Below are 18,267 nucleotides of genomic sequence, written 5' to 3' on the forward strand. Positions count from 1 at the left end.
TCTCATGTTTTGTGTCCACTCACTCACTGGAAAATCCTAAAACTAATCTTGGGTTACCTCATTTTGCATTACCAATTTTGCTAATGCATAAAACAAAATGTGTAGCTTTGAAATGTTGACATACTTTGTTTTTTACAAGGTGGATGAGCATTGGGAGATATTATATGTATGGCCAATTGAGTGTTTACATTCCATTTTGCATCTCTAAGGCCTTAGAGCTCAACGCCATTATTCATTCTTTTGCACCCGTAGGATGTGGTTGTGAGAATACGGAATTTGGTTGCTGCTCAGATGAAAAGACTCCCAAGAGCAGTCCGACGGACGAATGTGGCTGCGAGGCGTCCAAGTACGGCTGCTGTCCCGATGGAGCTACCATGGCTGAGGGTGACAAATTTGAGGGCTGCGATGATGTTCCAATCAGGCCTGGAGGTGAGAAGTAATTGCCATTCTAAATTGATGCTCTTCGCTCACTACCAAAAACAGTCTCATTAACGATTTTATTTTATTGTTGATTATTATAGAGTTACAAATACATATAAAGGGACACATTTTTTTCAATCCATTGCCTACTTCTCAAGCTACTCATGGCAGAATATCAATGGGCTTACCCCTTTCACTGATAAGTTCACTTATTCTCCCCGAGCGGTGCACCACTTCTCTACTACTTCTTGACGTCAAGTTTCAGTATCTCATGGTTCATTGTCAATAACACTCCAGTGAGTGATTCTATCCGTCACTGAATATATCTCCCTAAACAATCAAATGAACCTGAACTTCTTTGACGTCACTAACTCATGAAAAATGGGCCTTGGTAACTTTTGCATTTTTTTATTCTTAAGTTATGAGAAAATGGCCAAATGAGGGAGACTTTTTTCATCATAGCATCAAGGAGACATCTCTCCCATCAGTCTACCAATTTACCTTGTAAAATTGCTGTTTCAGGTATAAGCGTATGACCCCATTTTAATGTTTTGATTGATTATGAGAGAGTTTGCAAAGTTTCAGTGGCTATTTAGGGTACTGTGGTACATATAGATGCTGCCAATCGTACATTAATTACCTCAAGGTTATATATTCCAGCGCATAGCACCACAGTCTGAAGTCTAAAGTAAGACTGCTAATAGTCAGAGCACTTTTGGCACTAACTCATTGGATATTTAGGTATATGAGTCCAGGGCAGGACAAATAATTTTCCCCCCAAAAATTTTACTCTATAAGTATACATACTTGAAAGTGGCTCTGATAAGTTTCATGTCCATGGCTATTACTCATTTTTTATTACTAACGTTTATTTACAGCTAACACCTCGGTTCTCAAAATTTTCAATCTGTGATTCAATACAGCAATCATAGTGAATATGAAATTTTGATACACAATAATGGCTGGAAGAAGCCACAAACTATCTGGGTATTTGGAAAATTCAAAAAGTTCTCATACTCTTTAAGTTGTCAAAATATCCGGTGTTTTAAATTCTTATTCATGCATTCTTTAACTTTCAGTCTTGTTCACTACTAGTTATTTAATAATCCTAAAAAATTAACTTTTAGAAATGTGCACATTGGAGAAGGACAGAGGCCCTTGCCGAGAATTCTCCGTCAAATGGTTCTTCGACACCGAATATGGCGGCTGTTCACGATTCTGGTATGGTGGTTGCCATGGCAATGCAAACCGTTTCCGAAGCCAAGAGGATTGCAAGTCAACTTGCGTGGAGCCACCTGGAAGGGGTAAGCGAAGCAATTCATTCTCCATTCATGCTTTTCACAGCTTTGATTGAATAATTTTTTTAAATGATTAATTAAATCCATAAATCGATTTTAAGGGCTTATTATCCCCATGATGTATTTTGACACTTCTAGAATGTTGACAGTAGCATAGTCTGGTGGCTTAGTTCATTTTTCAACAAAAGCCTTTTAAAACTACAGTTTCATTAAAACTTTTTTAGCAGCTGTGAGTAGAACTTTAAGACTGTTATGATAATATCAATTGTCTCATTTTTGTGAATACATTTTGAGCCATAACAAATTATGATCATCGATTACAGCAGCTTTGCATCTTATTGTAACATTACTCCGTAGATGCCTGTTACTTGCCGAAAGTGGAGGGACCATGTGATGGCTATTATCCAACATGGTATTATGATGCTGAGAGGAAACAATGTGGACAGTTTATTTATGGAGGCTGCTTGGGTAATAACAACAAGTTCCAGACCAGAGAAGAGTGTGAAGAACTGTGTGTGATACCAGATAATATTGGTAAGTGTTAATTAAAATTCTTTTTTATGTTCCATGCTCTTACAAGTTGTCATATCCCAGCATCCTCAACAGATAGTGGTGATTACTTAATGAAAAAATCCAGAGAGTAGAAATGCTCTCTCATGACTTAATTTTGGAAGATTCGTGAAGTAGCAGAAAGGTACATAGTTAGATTTTACTGCTAATAAGTCAAATGGCACCAAAGTAACCAGCAGTAGTTTAAAATAATAAGTCTATCAGTATGCACCCAGTGAACACACAAAGATAAAGATAGGTCCCAGGCCAAATGTGTCTCAAACTCTCCTCTTGGGCAAGCAGAGGTCCTTGTTGCTGTTAACTATGTTTTGGCAGTGACTCCAACATTATTGATCACCAAACACATATGAAAGATGGTCTCTCACTTCCTCAGTCATTGAAAGTATAGTATCAGCACGTTCGGCTATTGCCACCACCCTTACTGCACAAGAGCAATTGATTCACCAAAAGGAGACATTCATTGCTCATCAACGTGAACATGGAAAAAGGTCGTGTATGACCTCTCATCAAAAAATTGAAGGAAAGGTCTTCATTTTGATGTTCTTCATTTTTTTTGGTGTCTCAGAAATACGGCATGTTGGCAAAATCATATTCTCTGCAACAAATCTCTTTTTAGTCATTTCCAAATATCTTTGAGATCAAGCAGTTGGCATAAGATTTTTAGGGTCTGGGGAAGGAATAGTCTCCCAGTTTGTGATTTCACGCAAACTAACTAGAATGCATTATGAGCTAAGCCTAACCCCTCATTCTAGCAGGTTTTGTGTGAAATCAGGTCCTTATGAGGTGCAAAACTTAGTAAGAAGTATTTGCATCACTTCTAGTCATACCAACTTGAATATTTATCTCAGGGGATGGAAGTTTTCTGCCTCTGATTTTATGTTTTTAGCCAATTATTGATACATTAGTTGATAGTATTTGATCTGTACGCTTAGAATATGCATGATAATATGGGAGCTCCTTCACTTTTTACCACTTATATAGCTCTTTTCTCCATATTTTCTTTGATTACAGGTTTCAATATTTGCTATTAATAAAAATTGATCAGTCAGTATTATATTAGATACAAAAGTAGTTACAAAGTTGGAAATTTTCCAGTACATGTATTTTATTTTCATTGCATATTTTCCTTTGCTCTTGCTGATAATTATGATAGCTGACTTAGAAAAAGAACAGAAAACTAAATTATTTTTATGTGTATCAATGAATTTACAGATGCTTGTGATCAACCCAAAGTTGAAGGTCCCTGCCGAGGAAATTACTCGAGATGGTATTATGACCATGACGATAGGATGTGCAAGTCCTTCACATACGGAGGCTGCAAAGGAAATGACAATAATTTCCACACAGAGAAAGCATGCCACCAACAATGTTTACAGCCTGGCAGGACCAGAGGTATGTACTTATGTATTATTATCATTATTATGTAGGAATGTTATCCAGAAGCTTCCAAGCTGAATTATTAATGCATCAAAGATTGAATCTTAAGCTTGAAATATGTAATTCTCTTTCATAGCTACCATATTTTCCCACAGGTGCTGAAGGTGATCTATTTTCATTTTTTTACAATTTAAAACTCTTTACTTACAGCATTTTTATTTTAGTTTAGAGTATTTAGAATCTATTGAGTAGGTATATACTCCAAGTACGCACGCATGAAAAAGCATGCAATGGCTAAGGAAGAAAAAATGGAAATAGGGAGATAATTCAAATGTTTTGAACAAGTATAGAAAAAAAAAGGATTGCAATGTGTCTATACTGGCAGAAAGTACTCACTTTTAAACCTCTCATTGGCATATTCAGCCGCACTTGGCTCATTGATCAGTTAATTATAACGTAATGATTGCTCGGTGCAGGGGCGCAGCTAGGAATTAAGGCTGGAGGGGGGGGGGGGGGTTAGGTGCAACTAAAACCGGGGTGTTTAGGCGTATGGACTACCCACCAGGATAAGTGGTAGGTGCGAGATTAATTAATTGCGGAATTTTAAGATAAACAGTTCAAAATGGTGAGTTTTACGGCTTTCTGAGGGATATTTTATTATTCCTTACATTATTCTATTAATAACGTCATCCTTAGATTATTCTATTAATAACGTCAATCCAATTAAGGAAAATGGATTAAAATTAAAAATTTCTCTGAGGTCTGGGGGGAGGTCTGGGGGAGGTCAATTTTATCCCCCAAAACCCCTCCCTCGCTGCACCACTGGCTCGGTGAGAGTGCAATGAATGCAAAGATGTTGTGCAGCTTGACTCTCGCTTGTTTTCCCTCATTCCCTAAATTTTGGTGAGCGATCAGTTCTGTGGCGTCATGTGGCTCAGTTCCGTAGCCTCACACAGTTGTCACTTGTCCTCTGAACAGAGGTAATCTAAATGTGGCATGGCTGAATGCACCCATTTTCCACACATGATGTGCCATTTCATTGCAGATTTTTTGCAGTGAGATTTAGCCCATGGCAAAAATCCAATAATTGCATTGACTTGGCAACTATGCCCTGTTTAAGCATGCCACCCTGAATTTAAAAAATATTTTAATGGTGCCATACATTTTCAAAGTGACTTGAGTTCAAGGCGTAAACTCTAGTACTATTAAGGCTTTTTTCTCAAGTAATAAACTTTTAGAATAAGTTTACTTTCATGTTTACAACTTCTCCAGTGTTTTGAGTGCTTTAAATTGGCATTATTTTTGCATTTTATGCATAATTTTACATGTCTAATGAATTTTTTCCCTCCTTTGCCCATGCATTATCCTTAATTGAGAAAAGAAGCACTGCCTCATCTCAAATTTGCGTTGCTAATGCAGCCTTTGTGATATTGTCTTCTACATCACTCAAAGCACTATAAAGTGTGTGAAGAAATATAATTCATGGCACTTATTCATGATTTATGATCATAACTTGGCTAATAATTCACTCGTCTTTTAGGTTGTTTCCTATTTTTTTATACCAGTTTGGTTCTTTGTTTTGGTTCTCAGATCTGCTTCTCGGTTATAATGTGTTGTACATACTTATCTCCCTCCTTCTTTCACACATGACCATGCTATCTTGTATATGTTCTCAGAAATTATTGTACGAAAGACAGTCTGCAGCAGACCCCATCTTTCTTAAACAGCCAGGTGTACACAGAAGGCACTTGGAAATTAAAATCTCCATCCCTAAATTTTGAAATCAGTGAATTATATTGTTCTTCTTGGTATTACATTGAACCCAAAGAGCATAGATAGGCCTAGCTCTAGGTGTTAGTGAATGCTAGCCATGTGGGGTGCCAAGTCAGGGGTTTCGAAAGGCAACTAGATCTTGTACCACACAGTATGATTCAAAGGGGGGGAATTATTTCAACACCAAAAGGGCAAGGAAAAATAGATGGGATTTACCTCATATGTACATAGTTGATAAAATGTTTACTGTAATCTAATCAACTTGCAAAATAACACATGATCACTAAATAATTCAACTTATTACAGTTTTAGGAGAGTATAATGTAAATATCCTGTCATCCCTGCAAAGTTGACTTAACACATTCAATGTGGGCCCGATTTTATATAAAGTCGTCAGAATTAGCCGATTTAAAAAAAATTCTTTTTAACTTAATTTGTGTTTAGTACAGTTCCTTTGTTGCTGCACACCCTTCATTGCATTCGCCTCTCCAACACATTTCAGGAAAAATTTTCTCATTTGGCATTTGAGATGCAGTGTATGTATTCCAGATTCTTCCCTTCCTTAGCCTTTTAAGTTTGATGAGACACGATGGCCTCCTATTCCTGAATCAAAAAATGTTAAACAATATATTTTGGTGGCCATTAAAAAATCTGATGATCAATTTCAATGTGATGGTCATTAGCTGGTATGCAGCATTTTTGTACATATTTCCATGAAATGAATTCTTTTCCAGTGACTGACATATGTGCTCTTCCAAAAGACATGGGCCCATGTCCGGGGTCTCTCTTGAGATGGTATTATGACTCTACAACTGAGAGTTGTAAACAATTTTTGTATGGTGGTTGTCAAGGAAACCCTAACAGGTTTCGCAGTGAGGATGAGTGCCGGAGCAGTTGTCATGTGACGTTACAGAGAGGTATTCCATTCAGAAAACTTCGGTGTTACTTCTTATTGGGTGAAATGCTGTCTTCAGGTCTAACTCATTCCTTGTAGTACTCACAAGGTAGAACTTGATTGATTGATCGATGTAGGGCAGTGATGAATGAATTGGTGTTTGTTTATGTGTTTAGAGTTCTAGCAGTTGCATCTTAATCTAACTTCTGTAATTCGTGACTCTACGTAGTTTAAAACAAATGCTGTGTTATCCTGGGTAGTTTGGGTTTCTTCTGTGTAAGTATGGCGGAGAATAGAGATTTCAATTGAAATGGAATTTTAACTCCTAATGAATGTATTTGTTGCAGATACATGTGTGGCTGTCTTTTCATTAACAAAAGGATTGATGATTGGGGGTTTTGGAAGTCCAACTTTATTAATGCAAAATAACCTCTTAACTCTTTTTCTTATAGTTATCACGTTGTACTAATAATAATTATACTTTATCAGTGGAATTGACATTCTACCATTACCTTGATATGTAACTAATATAACCTGATGATATGATTTATTGTGTTCCTGTATATATTATGTCCATCTTGTATTAGATACCTACTCTTTATTTTTTGTTTGACTCTTGTTCCTATTAACCGCAGTGAATTATATAGTTTAGGAAATCTATTTTCAGGCCACACTGCCATTATTATATGTATCATCAATTTCCGCACACTCTGTTCCTTCATAGGTTTTTCTGGCACTTTGAATTATCATGTCATTCTTACATTGGTTTGGTGAAACGTTGTCTTTAACCATGTGACAGCATGGGGATTGTGATAAATATCGATGGCTAAGTTCTAACAACACGTACCTCAAATCGGTCAGTTTGAGACAGGTGTCTTAAAAAAAGTGTAATAACATTTAAAAAATAAAATACAAGCAAAAAACAACTCTTTGTTTGCAAATGAATGCTTCAATTTCAGTTTTATAAACTTTTGTGTTTGATTTTAGTGAGCAAGTAAAAAAAATAATCGTTTTTTTGCTTGCCTGAAAAGTTGCTATTTTTCAGATAGGTACGTGTTGTTAGAAGTTAGCCATCGAAATGTGGTTTCCTCAATTGGTCTTGAGGAATGGCATTGGAATTGCATGTGACCTGAATTGCATCTTTTGGCATTAATAAGAATGTTACTTTAGACAATAAGGGCACAAATTTTCATAATTTTAATTCACAAGGTGCATACACTAATTCCATCTTTATTTTCAATAATATGCACCTCTTAAGAAATGATCCCAAGAATGCTGTATTGTTGCCTCAGAATTTCAGATTAGTGAGACCCATCATATATGATTATTTAAATAAATATTTGGAAATATGGAAATAAAATGTGTAAGTTTTAGTTTCCGACTTCATCTGGTGAAAAAATTAGAAAGTACGATTCATTTAAATTTTTAACCCTTTTGCTGCTGTGAATATACTTTCCCTGCCTACTTTTGCAGAATGTGATGGGAAGGTTTCTGGAGAGTGAGCAGCAGCGAAAGAGTCGAAATATCTATGAAATTATTATTATTATTTTATTTGCCCAGCGATCTAGTATACATGAAATAATGGCCCTGATATGTGGCACGTCAAATCATACATTATACATATATACGTATACAAACATAACAAACAGTATACATATTTCCCTGTCCACATATTTACATTAAAGTGTTGAAGAGCATCATCTAGATATTCATCAACTGAATACATAATACATTTTTCTCAGTAAAAGTTCATCTTATTTCACGAATACAAGGATCAAGAACTTTGCTATTTCCACATAATATTTTATTAGCACCGACCATGGTTTCGTTACAGAGTAACATTATCAAGGTGAAGACTCATCCACCCCTCCACCCACCCCACCTACAGTGACGCCAAACCCAGCTCCAACCCCAACCCTTACCTCCCCCTTACCAACGACTCCTGCTATATATATACTGTCAATTTACCTAAATCTTCACCTTGATAATGTTACTCTGTAACGAAACCATGGTCGGTGCTAATAAAATATTATGTGGAAATAGCAAAGTTCTTGATCCTTGTATTCGTGCTATTATGGATTTCCACCAAGTTACGCCCTCTACGATTAATTATTCATCTTATTTTTAAACAAAATATCATCATTCACATTTTTAAGATCAGCAGACAAATTATTAAAAAGTTCTATGCCCATTTATCCGGGCCCCCTTTTAGCAACATATGTTTGTAGAAAATTATGATGTTTATCACTGTGAGATTTTGTATAATGACTATGTACATTATTATTCAAAGTATAATTTTTGAGGTTGTTCTTGGCATACATAATAGTTTAAAATATACATACACACAGAATCTTGAGGATATTAAAACCATTCATTGTGGCGCTTCATTATTTGGTATCTAGAATGGAAAAATTTAAGAGTTAATTACATTAGCTAGTAATATTCTGCAACGGTAATATGTATTGTCCTCTCTCAGTTACATCTCAGAATCTATCTGCCAATTCAATCTCTTCAGATTCCTAAATTCATTCTTTGAAAATTTACAAGTATCCACTTAGTAATCCCATCCCTGTCACTGCTTTCATTATAAACCTTTGGCTGTAAGATTAAAATTCCCAGTGGTTGCCCCTCATGATGCTGGATTTCTTATTTTTCATGACTACGCCCTTTAATTTAGCAAGCTTGTTGGGCATGCCTGGCACAGAATGACTCTTTTTCCCCACGCCCGAACAGGCATGCTAAGCATTGAAAGGTCATACAACTGCATTTGTGACTTGTGGAAGAGAGATATATTCTGATGGAATATGTTTTCTTCTGATATATAGATATATGTAATATGTATTCTGCATTCCCTCAAACCAAACTCTGAAACAAGGAGCTACCACTGCAGAGGACTTAAATGGCTCTTTCAAAAATTATTTTCCCCCAACCCCTCTTACATACTTATATCCATTTCTGTTATCAGAGAAAGTGATTGTAACCAATTGTTTTGGCTTGATATGTGCATGCAGGGCCAAAATTATGACCCGTTTTTATTAACTTTGCTTGAAAAGTAATTCGGTACAAATATTTTAAATTGAGTGATAAGCTATGATTGTGTAAATTCTCGAAACCTGAGGCATCAACACTTTTTGGGATGATTTTTCATGTCCACGTGTTTGTGAAATGACAATGATTTGTTTTTAGTGTTGACCTGTGATTGCATGTAATAATTGCATGCAAATTTTAACCATATATTTCTTCTGCCTGTTCAGAATTATGTGCCTTACCTAGAGCTCAAGGGAACTGCACAGAGCGTCTTCCAAGGTGGTTCTTTGATGGCTCAGAAAACAGGTGTATGCCATTCTATTATAGTGGTTGTGAAGGCAATTCAAACAGATTTGAAACTCTGGCAGAGTGTGAAGGAGTCTGCCCACCCAAAATAGGTGAGTTCTTTCTTTGGATTGAAGAAGCTTCAAATGACTCTCAAAGATCTATGCCATCTCGGTCACGTGGAATTCATATTTTAATGCAAAAGGATAGCATGCAGACAGTGCATATATTTCACCTAGGCATTTTCAGTTTAATGGTGTAATTAATTACTGATGAGTATGTATGATTTTTGTTATACTATTATCAGTTATTCTATCAGTGCCTTATGTGAAAGTAAACTGAAGAATTTGAGACTAGGTGTTGATAGCAAAAGACTTTATCAGCTTGCTTTCCAAGCTTGAAAGAATTTACAGGCAAAAATAAATATAGCATTTTATCATGGAAATCACTACTCTGCCATAAATAAGAAGGCTAAGAATGAAGGATTGAGATGAAGCTGGTGTGTGTGGCTTCCCTTCCAGTGAGACCAGGTTCAAATCCTGGTGGTGGCAGAGATTTTTCTGATGTCCCCACTTGTAATATTCAAGAGGAGCATTTAGCTCTTTGTCTGGGCAAAGTAACGTTAACCCATGGCCCCTTAATTGACACCTTTCGTTAAGAGCTCTCCAATACTGTTACATACCAGGTTTCTCTCCACCCTTCCTATCTGACCCTTCCCTGGCTTGTAAACAACTTTAGCTATCACTTGCCCCTTCTAAATACCTAGGTACTAAATGAAAGCTGACCTGAAACATTCGAAACATCAAAAAATTTAAGTTCATTGAAATCTAGTGTATGTCAGAGGATCTCATATCTTGAGCCTAAATCTGAGGAAAATAAAAATGATTGCGTTCAGACTTGGGTTTTAGTTAGACTGTCAGAAAATTTGGCCATAGTGTGAAAAATGCACATCCTCATGTACAGTCAGATTCAAAAGTATTGCAACGAATGAAATGGTGCTACTTTCGTCGCAGTTTGGAAATGGATTTTCGGTATTTTTTATCGGACCAGTAGGAGGGTAATTTGAACAACATTCCAATCTCCTGCAATATTTTAATTACACATCATAAAAGGGAAATGTATGTGGGATATGTGCAATGCTTAATATCACATAAATTGTACTGCTCATGCTAGATAATAAATCCTTTAATTTACTTTCTTTCGTAAATTAGCTGATCCGTCAAAGTATATTTTCTTACAATTAACCCTGTAGTTTTTCGATGAGAGATAGTGAACATGGCACACATATAAAAAAATCGGCCACCTAAAGGGGGGTGGATCCAGGATTTTTTTCTGGGAGGTTGGGGGCACGAGAGTCAGACAGGTCTTCTCACATTTGAGATTAAAAACAAAATACAACAATTAATGCAGAAAATGTTCTCTTTGTTTTGATATGAAAGTTATTAATATTCATATACATCTACATCTACACCACCCCGAAAGTCACCTAAAAGGGGTGTGGCAGAGGGTGTTAAGGCACCAACCATTTCCACAAAAAAAAAAAAGAAATACAAAATTACGATTAGCATTTATTTAAGTCCCTTGTGGTTCGGGGGAAAAATGAATTCCTATATCTGTTTGGCTAAATATCTCTCGTAATTTATTGCTTGAATATTAAATTGAATGATTGAGGGTCCGCAATACACAAAATAAAACCAACGTAATGAATAACCATATTAAAAATCTGGTCTATATTTTAAGTGCTTGGGGGGGGGGTTTAGGGGGATTAGCTTGGATTTAGGGGGAGGGGGTGGGGGCACATGCCCCCACCCCTCCCCCTAAATCCAACCTAGGTATGTCTGCTGCAATATCACAGCAAGTAATGCCACTGCGTGTTAAAATTCAGTTTGATTTAGTGGCGCAAGGAGACTGGTTCGTTTCCTTGCATGGCTTACAAAAGCTCGTAATGAAACACTGTTGGAATCGGTGAGTTGCCCAAGTGGTAAAGCAGAGGATTTCCACAGTAGCAATACGAATGTGGTAGTTCGAACCTCTCCAAAATAAGTTCTTTCAGATGCATAGTATGGCAGTAACATATTTTTCTTATCCACTTTGATGCAAATTAACCACTGCTGTGCTAATAATAATAGTAGGTCTATTAAAATGATGAATAAATACTGTTAATAATAATAATGTCGCTGCAAGAATCAAGAACACTAGATGGGGGACAATGGGTCAGAATCATCTTCATGCGTTTGCTCATCAAAAGTGTTGAATTTCTTGAATTATTTTTTTCATTGCATTTTGGGTACCTAATTCTTTGAGCTAATATTGCATGAAAATATGTTTTCTAATGGGTACATTTAAAAATATCTAAGGGTAATATCTCACCACATTAAATTGTTTTGAATGACTTGAATGGAAATATTGTATTTATTTATCAAATAATTATGCATACTTACCTTCACACAGTGTTATTGGAGCATGACGATGGAAATTCATTGTGTTGTGAACTAATTTTCTTGAGTGTTATGTTTGCACTTTATGAAACTAACGGGAATTACATTATGTATACTTATATTTGTGAATTATGTATTTGGATTAGGTTTAAAATTTATTTGCATTTTACTAAAAAAAATTCATAGCTGAAATTGCATGCAAGGTGTTGAGTAAGAAATGAATACCATAAATTAACTCAATGCGTTACCAAGTTTTCCTACTTTAAAAAGCTAATGCTACTTAAACACTATCACTTAACAGCAATTTAATTAATGGTTTCATTATTTTGATCATATCATTGATTGGTCAGCTGCCTTGATGAATATTTTCGGAACTTTAGCTTTCCTTGAAAGGAGGATCTTATGAAATCATTTGCCTTTAGATCAATGTCCTTGATCATTTTTTATGAAATTTTCTTTTCCTTTTCTACTTATTTTGCATAAAAACTCAAATAAAAATAGTCAATGCTGAAGATATAATACATGTGTTTCTCTTTAGAGCTAGACACATGCATGATGCCTGCTTTGGTTGGAGAATGCAGGAATTTCACCACAAGATGGTATTATGACTCGTACGAGTTGAGATGCAGGCAATTTTACTATGGAGGCTGTGGAGGCAACCAGAATAACTTTGCTAGGCTAGAAGACTGCCAGTATCGCTGTACTGCAGGTTACAGCACTGAAGCACCTGTTCAAGAGTTCCGTACTGGTAAGTGTTTGGGAGTTCATTGACTGCCTTTTGCAAGAGCATGAACCTAGTCACTGAAATTATGAACTGATGGGTGCTGATCGATAAAAACAGCGGTGGTCTGCGCTGTGTTGTTGCCAAGTGACGGTGCAGCCAGCGACCATTGCTTTGCTTATAAATATAAACAATTGTTATAAAATCAATGCATGAATGTAAACAATTGATAATGTATGTACATATTATACGGAAGAATAGCCAATGACAGAAATGTCAAAATTTACCTAGTAGGAGAAACTGTTGCTTAGAAAATGTTGTTTCATAAAAATACAATAACAATTGTTCTAACTGTGGGGGACATATGAAACTTAAGTTAGACACTATAAGAGCCTTACTCAATAACATATATATAAATTGGTTAAGTTAGTAATGGACGTTTAATGTTGGCCAATGTTTAAATTTAAGGTTTACTGGGATGGGCTTAAAATACTTTTTAGTTCATGTACTAATATGTACCTATATTTAACTAGTAGGATAAAAAATTATCAACTGTGGTTCAACAATAAAAATTGTGGAATTTTCTTTCTATTCTATTATGACATGAGAAAAAATACACAAATGTATTTAAGAAAAGAATGACCAAAAATAACAGTTAAATTTGAGTTTGGACATGGGTGAAAATGACCCATCCTGCCTTACTAGTGATCACTCAAACCTGAAAAATATCTTGACCAGCACTTCAGAAAGCACCAGATATGAGCCACCTTTGATCAGCTATCTAACGTTGGCTCACCTGGAGTGCAACATGCACTTTTCTCAGAAAAAATGTTTATCATTTGAAGAGAGGGTACATTTTGGGGGTTTATCTTGGAGGGAGCACGCGTAGACCATATGTCCCAAACCTTTTAAGGGTTCTAAATCCCTTGACTAACTCACTATAATCTTTACTTGTATTACCTGTAGCTCAACCTACCCAGAAAGTTCCTCATGACGCAAGATGTGTTGCCTGTGCTCAGGGGCAACTAGTTGAAAATAGGAAGTTACAGATACTTTTACGATACACCATGTATACTAAATATTGTCTCGTTGCAGTACCAATTTATATAATTCAAGTTTAATTCTTGGTGAAGATGGGAGGAAAATAGAGGACAAGAACCTTGGTTTTTAGCTCTTTTGCTATTCTGTTGTGCATTGCTTAAGCTCCGAGAAAGCTCTCCCCAAAAATTCATTTCCTGGATCCTCTGTATAGAAGGGCTCACCCATGACTCACAAGCATGAGTTATCTTCTGTTAAGTTTAATTGAACATCATGTCAATGGTTAAAAAAATGTATCCACATGGTAAAAGGACAAACTTCATAATTATGTTGGAGCTCTGTTTGAAATCTGTATTTATCAACATATAGGGAATGGGTGATTTCAGCACAATTTAATAAGAATCTGCTGAATATGATTTGAATGAAATGACGAAAATATACGAGTGGACGTTTCTTGACCCAGGAGATGAAAGCCGCATATTTTCGTCAGAGGTTTTCTTACGCAAATGAACGAATGTCTAATATATACCTTTCCTAGCTCTCCCCTTATATGACGGTCAGGGGTGTAAGATGTATTTGTTTCAGGACCCAACACTGCGGGGTTTAGGCTTTATCCTTGAAATCCTGGAGCAGGTACCCAGACCCCTCGTCTTATATTACCCCTCATAGCGGTAAGGGTCATACAATTGTTTATCCAGCCAGGTTTTGAAATAAATATTTCTTTTCTCAAGAAATATAAACTAAGAATTGAATTCTTTGTCTTTTGAGCAGCGTTTACAATTTTTAAAAGAATTTCTACCATAAATATTAACTAATATCTCAAGTTCTGTATAAATATCAACATGGAAATTGTTGTTGCATTAAATGCATTAATATTGACCTTAGAGCTTCTTTTAAAATTTGACAATGCTCAGAAAAAAATGAGGAATTCAATTCAAAGTCTGCATTTTACGTTCAAGCAACAATTGTCCATGTGCCAAATACATGTTAGCAATCCATAAGTTGACTGTGAACCAATGCCGCAGGTAGGGTCGTAAACCTGAAAAGGAGGGAGCACAACTACTCCCTACCGGGGGAAAGAAGAGTCTCTTGCGGCTCAGTACAGCAGTCATGCCAAGACAAAAACTCCACCGTCTCAAAAGGGCTAAGAACCTACGGCATATTGATGCCAATGATAGGTTTTTCCTGTAATGTAACCCATTCGCTGGAAGCCCTCTGAGTGGTGTGGTAGCACGCTGCAATAAAAAAAAACAGCAACCAGGATATTTATATGAATAAAAATTTAGAAGAAAACAAATTTGTTACTCAGATAATTTCACAGCTTACAAATGCAGTGGTGAATGGGTAAAATATGTTTAGGTACTACAGTAAAACTTTGATTTTACGCAGTTGAAGGGACCGAAATATGGGCACTGTGTAAAATCAAAGTGTGTAAAATCAAGAGTTGGTATTGAGGAGGAGTATAGTTTTCAGGATAACACTCGCTCATTATTGCTCGGAAAATGAAGCCTAATAATCTTATTTACTCAAAAGCAACACCACAGATGACGTGTTACCTTAAGAGAAACAACTTTGCATTCCTCAACAGTGTTTCCCATGGTTGAACAAAATGGTTGAAATGCCAGCATTTCTGGCACTAAGATTTCTTCTGTTACCCAGGAGAAATTTCGGAATGGTGATACTAAATGGTCGCAGAGAAGCTAATTTTCGAAAATATTCTCATTAGAAGCAGTTTTCAGGAAATCCGTTTAACCACCAGCAGACAAACTAAGATTGTAGATTGAAGAAATGAGATACCTGAGGATAGTCATCCAAATTAACCCCATTAACAGGGTGCAAAATTTTGCTAATACATCACAAAGGCTTTACACCCTGTGGGCCTGGGTTCAAGTCCTGGCAGTAGCAGAGACTTATCAGAGATGGCCCTATCCCTACTTGAGTCTAATGTGGAGGGCACTTCCAGTGCACCACTCTGTCCATCAGATGGGAAGTTAAGTCCTGGTCCCTTTTGAGCTTATCATTACAACCTGGCTAATGCCAACATAGGGTACCTATCCCCCCAGCCCTTACTTCATGGCGCTAATGACCCCAGTTGTTGGTTACCTCCAAATAGCATACCATAGATAATACGGAGCACACAGGACCCGGGATTTTCGGAAATTCAGATTTTTCCGGTGCTTAGATCACTTTTTTTAAGTGAGCTATTTAACACATTCCGTGCTGACCGTTTTTTGAAGAAAATGCCCTGTGGCTGACTTTTTGGCAAAAATTTGTATTTTTTTATTAATACTTTAACGAAGTGATCTTATGATTTGTGATGCCTGCTACATGTTTTCGCACTTTTTTTAAAAAAATAACCCTTCATTTGATAAAAATTTGAAATTTAAATTTTCTTAGTATCCTGTCAAACTTTTGATACCGTCCCGCAACACTCCTTTATGTTTCCCACATTTCTTTGCTCTTTGTCAGTACTGTAGCGAAAACCCGTTCAGACTTTATCACTTTCTGGAAAAAAATAATGGAAATAGTAATGCAGCAAACATTATTTTTATAGTCTGGAAATGATACATTTAAATACGATTTTAAATGTTTTATTGCTCAAAAGAAAATATTGCGAGTATTACCAATATTTCCAGCAAAAGTGTTGCTCCCTATGGTGGAAAAATTATTATGAACGATATGATATCCTCTGGATAAGATTTTATAATGATATACATTGGTTTATAAATGAAAGGGGAAATTTGTATAAACGAAGAATTGTTGCAATGAAACATATTGTTTTACAAATCAAAAATTGACCAGCATTTTTAGAATAATTTTTCAGTCAGTAAATACTTTGCATAAAATAATATCTTTTTAAATAAATATTGAAATAGAAAATATAAAAGGTAAACATTAAAAAATAATTTTTTCCCGCTGGGTAAATAATTTTCCGCATCACAAATTCTTGTGATACTTCTGGAAACAGTCAAGACACAATCGAGGATCAGATAGGCAGGTGGGGCTATAATATGATGTATCCTGGTGGACATTATTCTTGAAGCACTGCCTACATCTCTTCTGTTTTCGTCTTTTCTGTCTATCGTGTTTTTCATATAATCGGGGAAATCCTATAAAAGTCCTAATAAGCCCTTGTTTTTGGTTGAGGCAGACTAGGATGACTATCTCCTCAAAGGGATCGAAGGTACAGATATTGTCATAAGAGATTCTATAACTGGAATTAGAAAGTCGATGAGCGGAATTTTTAAAAACTTTTCTTTGAATAAAAATTACGTTTCAGCAACAGTGATTTCAGTAGGTGGATTCCCAATTTTTAGTACCATTAGATGAATTTTCTTTCAATGGGAAAGTCAGACATCATTTGATCCCAATGATCGATGCCACAATTTTAATTGCTATTTTCAACCACCGCCTGTGGCTTTCTTGGCGTGCACCCTCGCCTTTTCGTAGATTCGTTCATTTTTAGCGATGATCATCCGCACTTCCCTCTAATCCGTCCACCTTAGGATACCGATTTTATGCTCATGAAAGGCCTCCACCACCTCACTTTTCTTTAATTCGTAGCAGAGCACCAAAAGAGGAATAACTTTCTTGCCTCTCCTCAGTGTCCCCGTCAAGTTAGGTTTCCCATTTGGATGGAATCTAGAACTGGCTACACTGTTATAAAAGTTATCAATATGAAAGGATTAGCCTCAGTCAAAATGATCCTCCATCATTTGTTTACCATCTTCTCCGACTCCCCTTTTCCAGACACTTCTGAGTTGGAGAACCTGCAGCGCCAAACCCTTTGCTTCCGTCAACATATACAACTTCATTGCGTACCTGTAGCGCTTTCCCCTCATATATTCACTATATCCCAGCCTAGCTCTCCATAGAATCATAGACTCTTCCAAACTTAGGTCACGTGAGCGGTTCACTACTTTTTCCACTGTTTCCTTGAATGCGTCTATATGGGGCTAATTTTGAATAATCAGTGGGCCAGAGGAGTGTAAGAGTCAGAGAACGTAGATAGGTTCTTGTTGATTTGAACGGCTTGGAGAATAGACATGAATTGATCAAGCGAATTCTCTCTCCTGAACCAATGCAAGTCATATAAAGATCAAGCTTTTCAATTATAGGAGATACGGGAGATTTGGATAATTCTAGCACGAAAAATAAGGCCAAAAAGTGGGGAAATTCTTCTATGGTTTCCTTCAGGACACGTATTGCCCATTTTATATCCTCGGATGTATATATCCTCGGGCCGGATCAGTTTCTCCGAGTTCGGCGGTATGTGACTGGGTTAGTGGAAATTGTTCTCTTAGGCATTTTTTTTGTTGGGGAGGATGCCAAATAGAATGCTTGTAAGTATTTCGGATATTATGGAAAAAATCAAGTAATGAGTCTCTAATTCAAATGCTAGTGAACATAAGGATGGGGAAGTCT

General features: G+C 36.4%; 1 protein-coding gene across 1 annotated transcript in view; it reads left to right on the plus strand.

Moving 5' to 3' along the window:
* Positions 1 to 18,267, plus strand: part of LOC124168519 (papilin) — a 452,639-nt gene that overhangs the window by 410,478 nt on the left and 23,894 nt on the right. Inside the window, 7 exon segments of the mRNA XM_046546846.1 lie at positions 253 to 429; positions 1,548 to 1,724; positions 2,076 to 2,252; positions 3,501 to 3,680; positions 6,173 to 6,355; positions 9,588 to 9,758; positions 12,622 to 12,831. Of these exon segments, the coding sequence (XP_046402802.1) occupies positions 253 to 429; positions 1,548 to 1,724; positions 2,076 to 2,252; positions 3,501 to 3,680; positions 6,173 to 6,355; positions 9,588 to 9,758; positions 12,622 to 12,831 (1,275 nt within the window).

Source organism: Ischnura elegans, chromosome 11 (genome assembly GCF_921293095.1).
Source record: "Ischnura elegans chromosome 11, ioIscEleg1.1, whole genome shotgun sequence".
Lineage (NCBI taxonomy): Eukaryota > Metazoa > Arthropoda > Insecta > Odonata > Coenagrionidae > Ischnura > Ischnura elegans.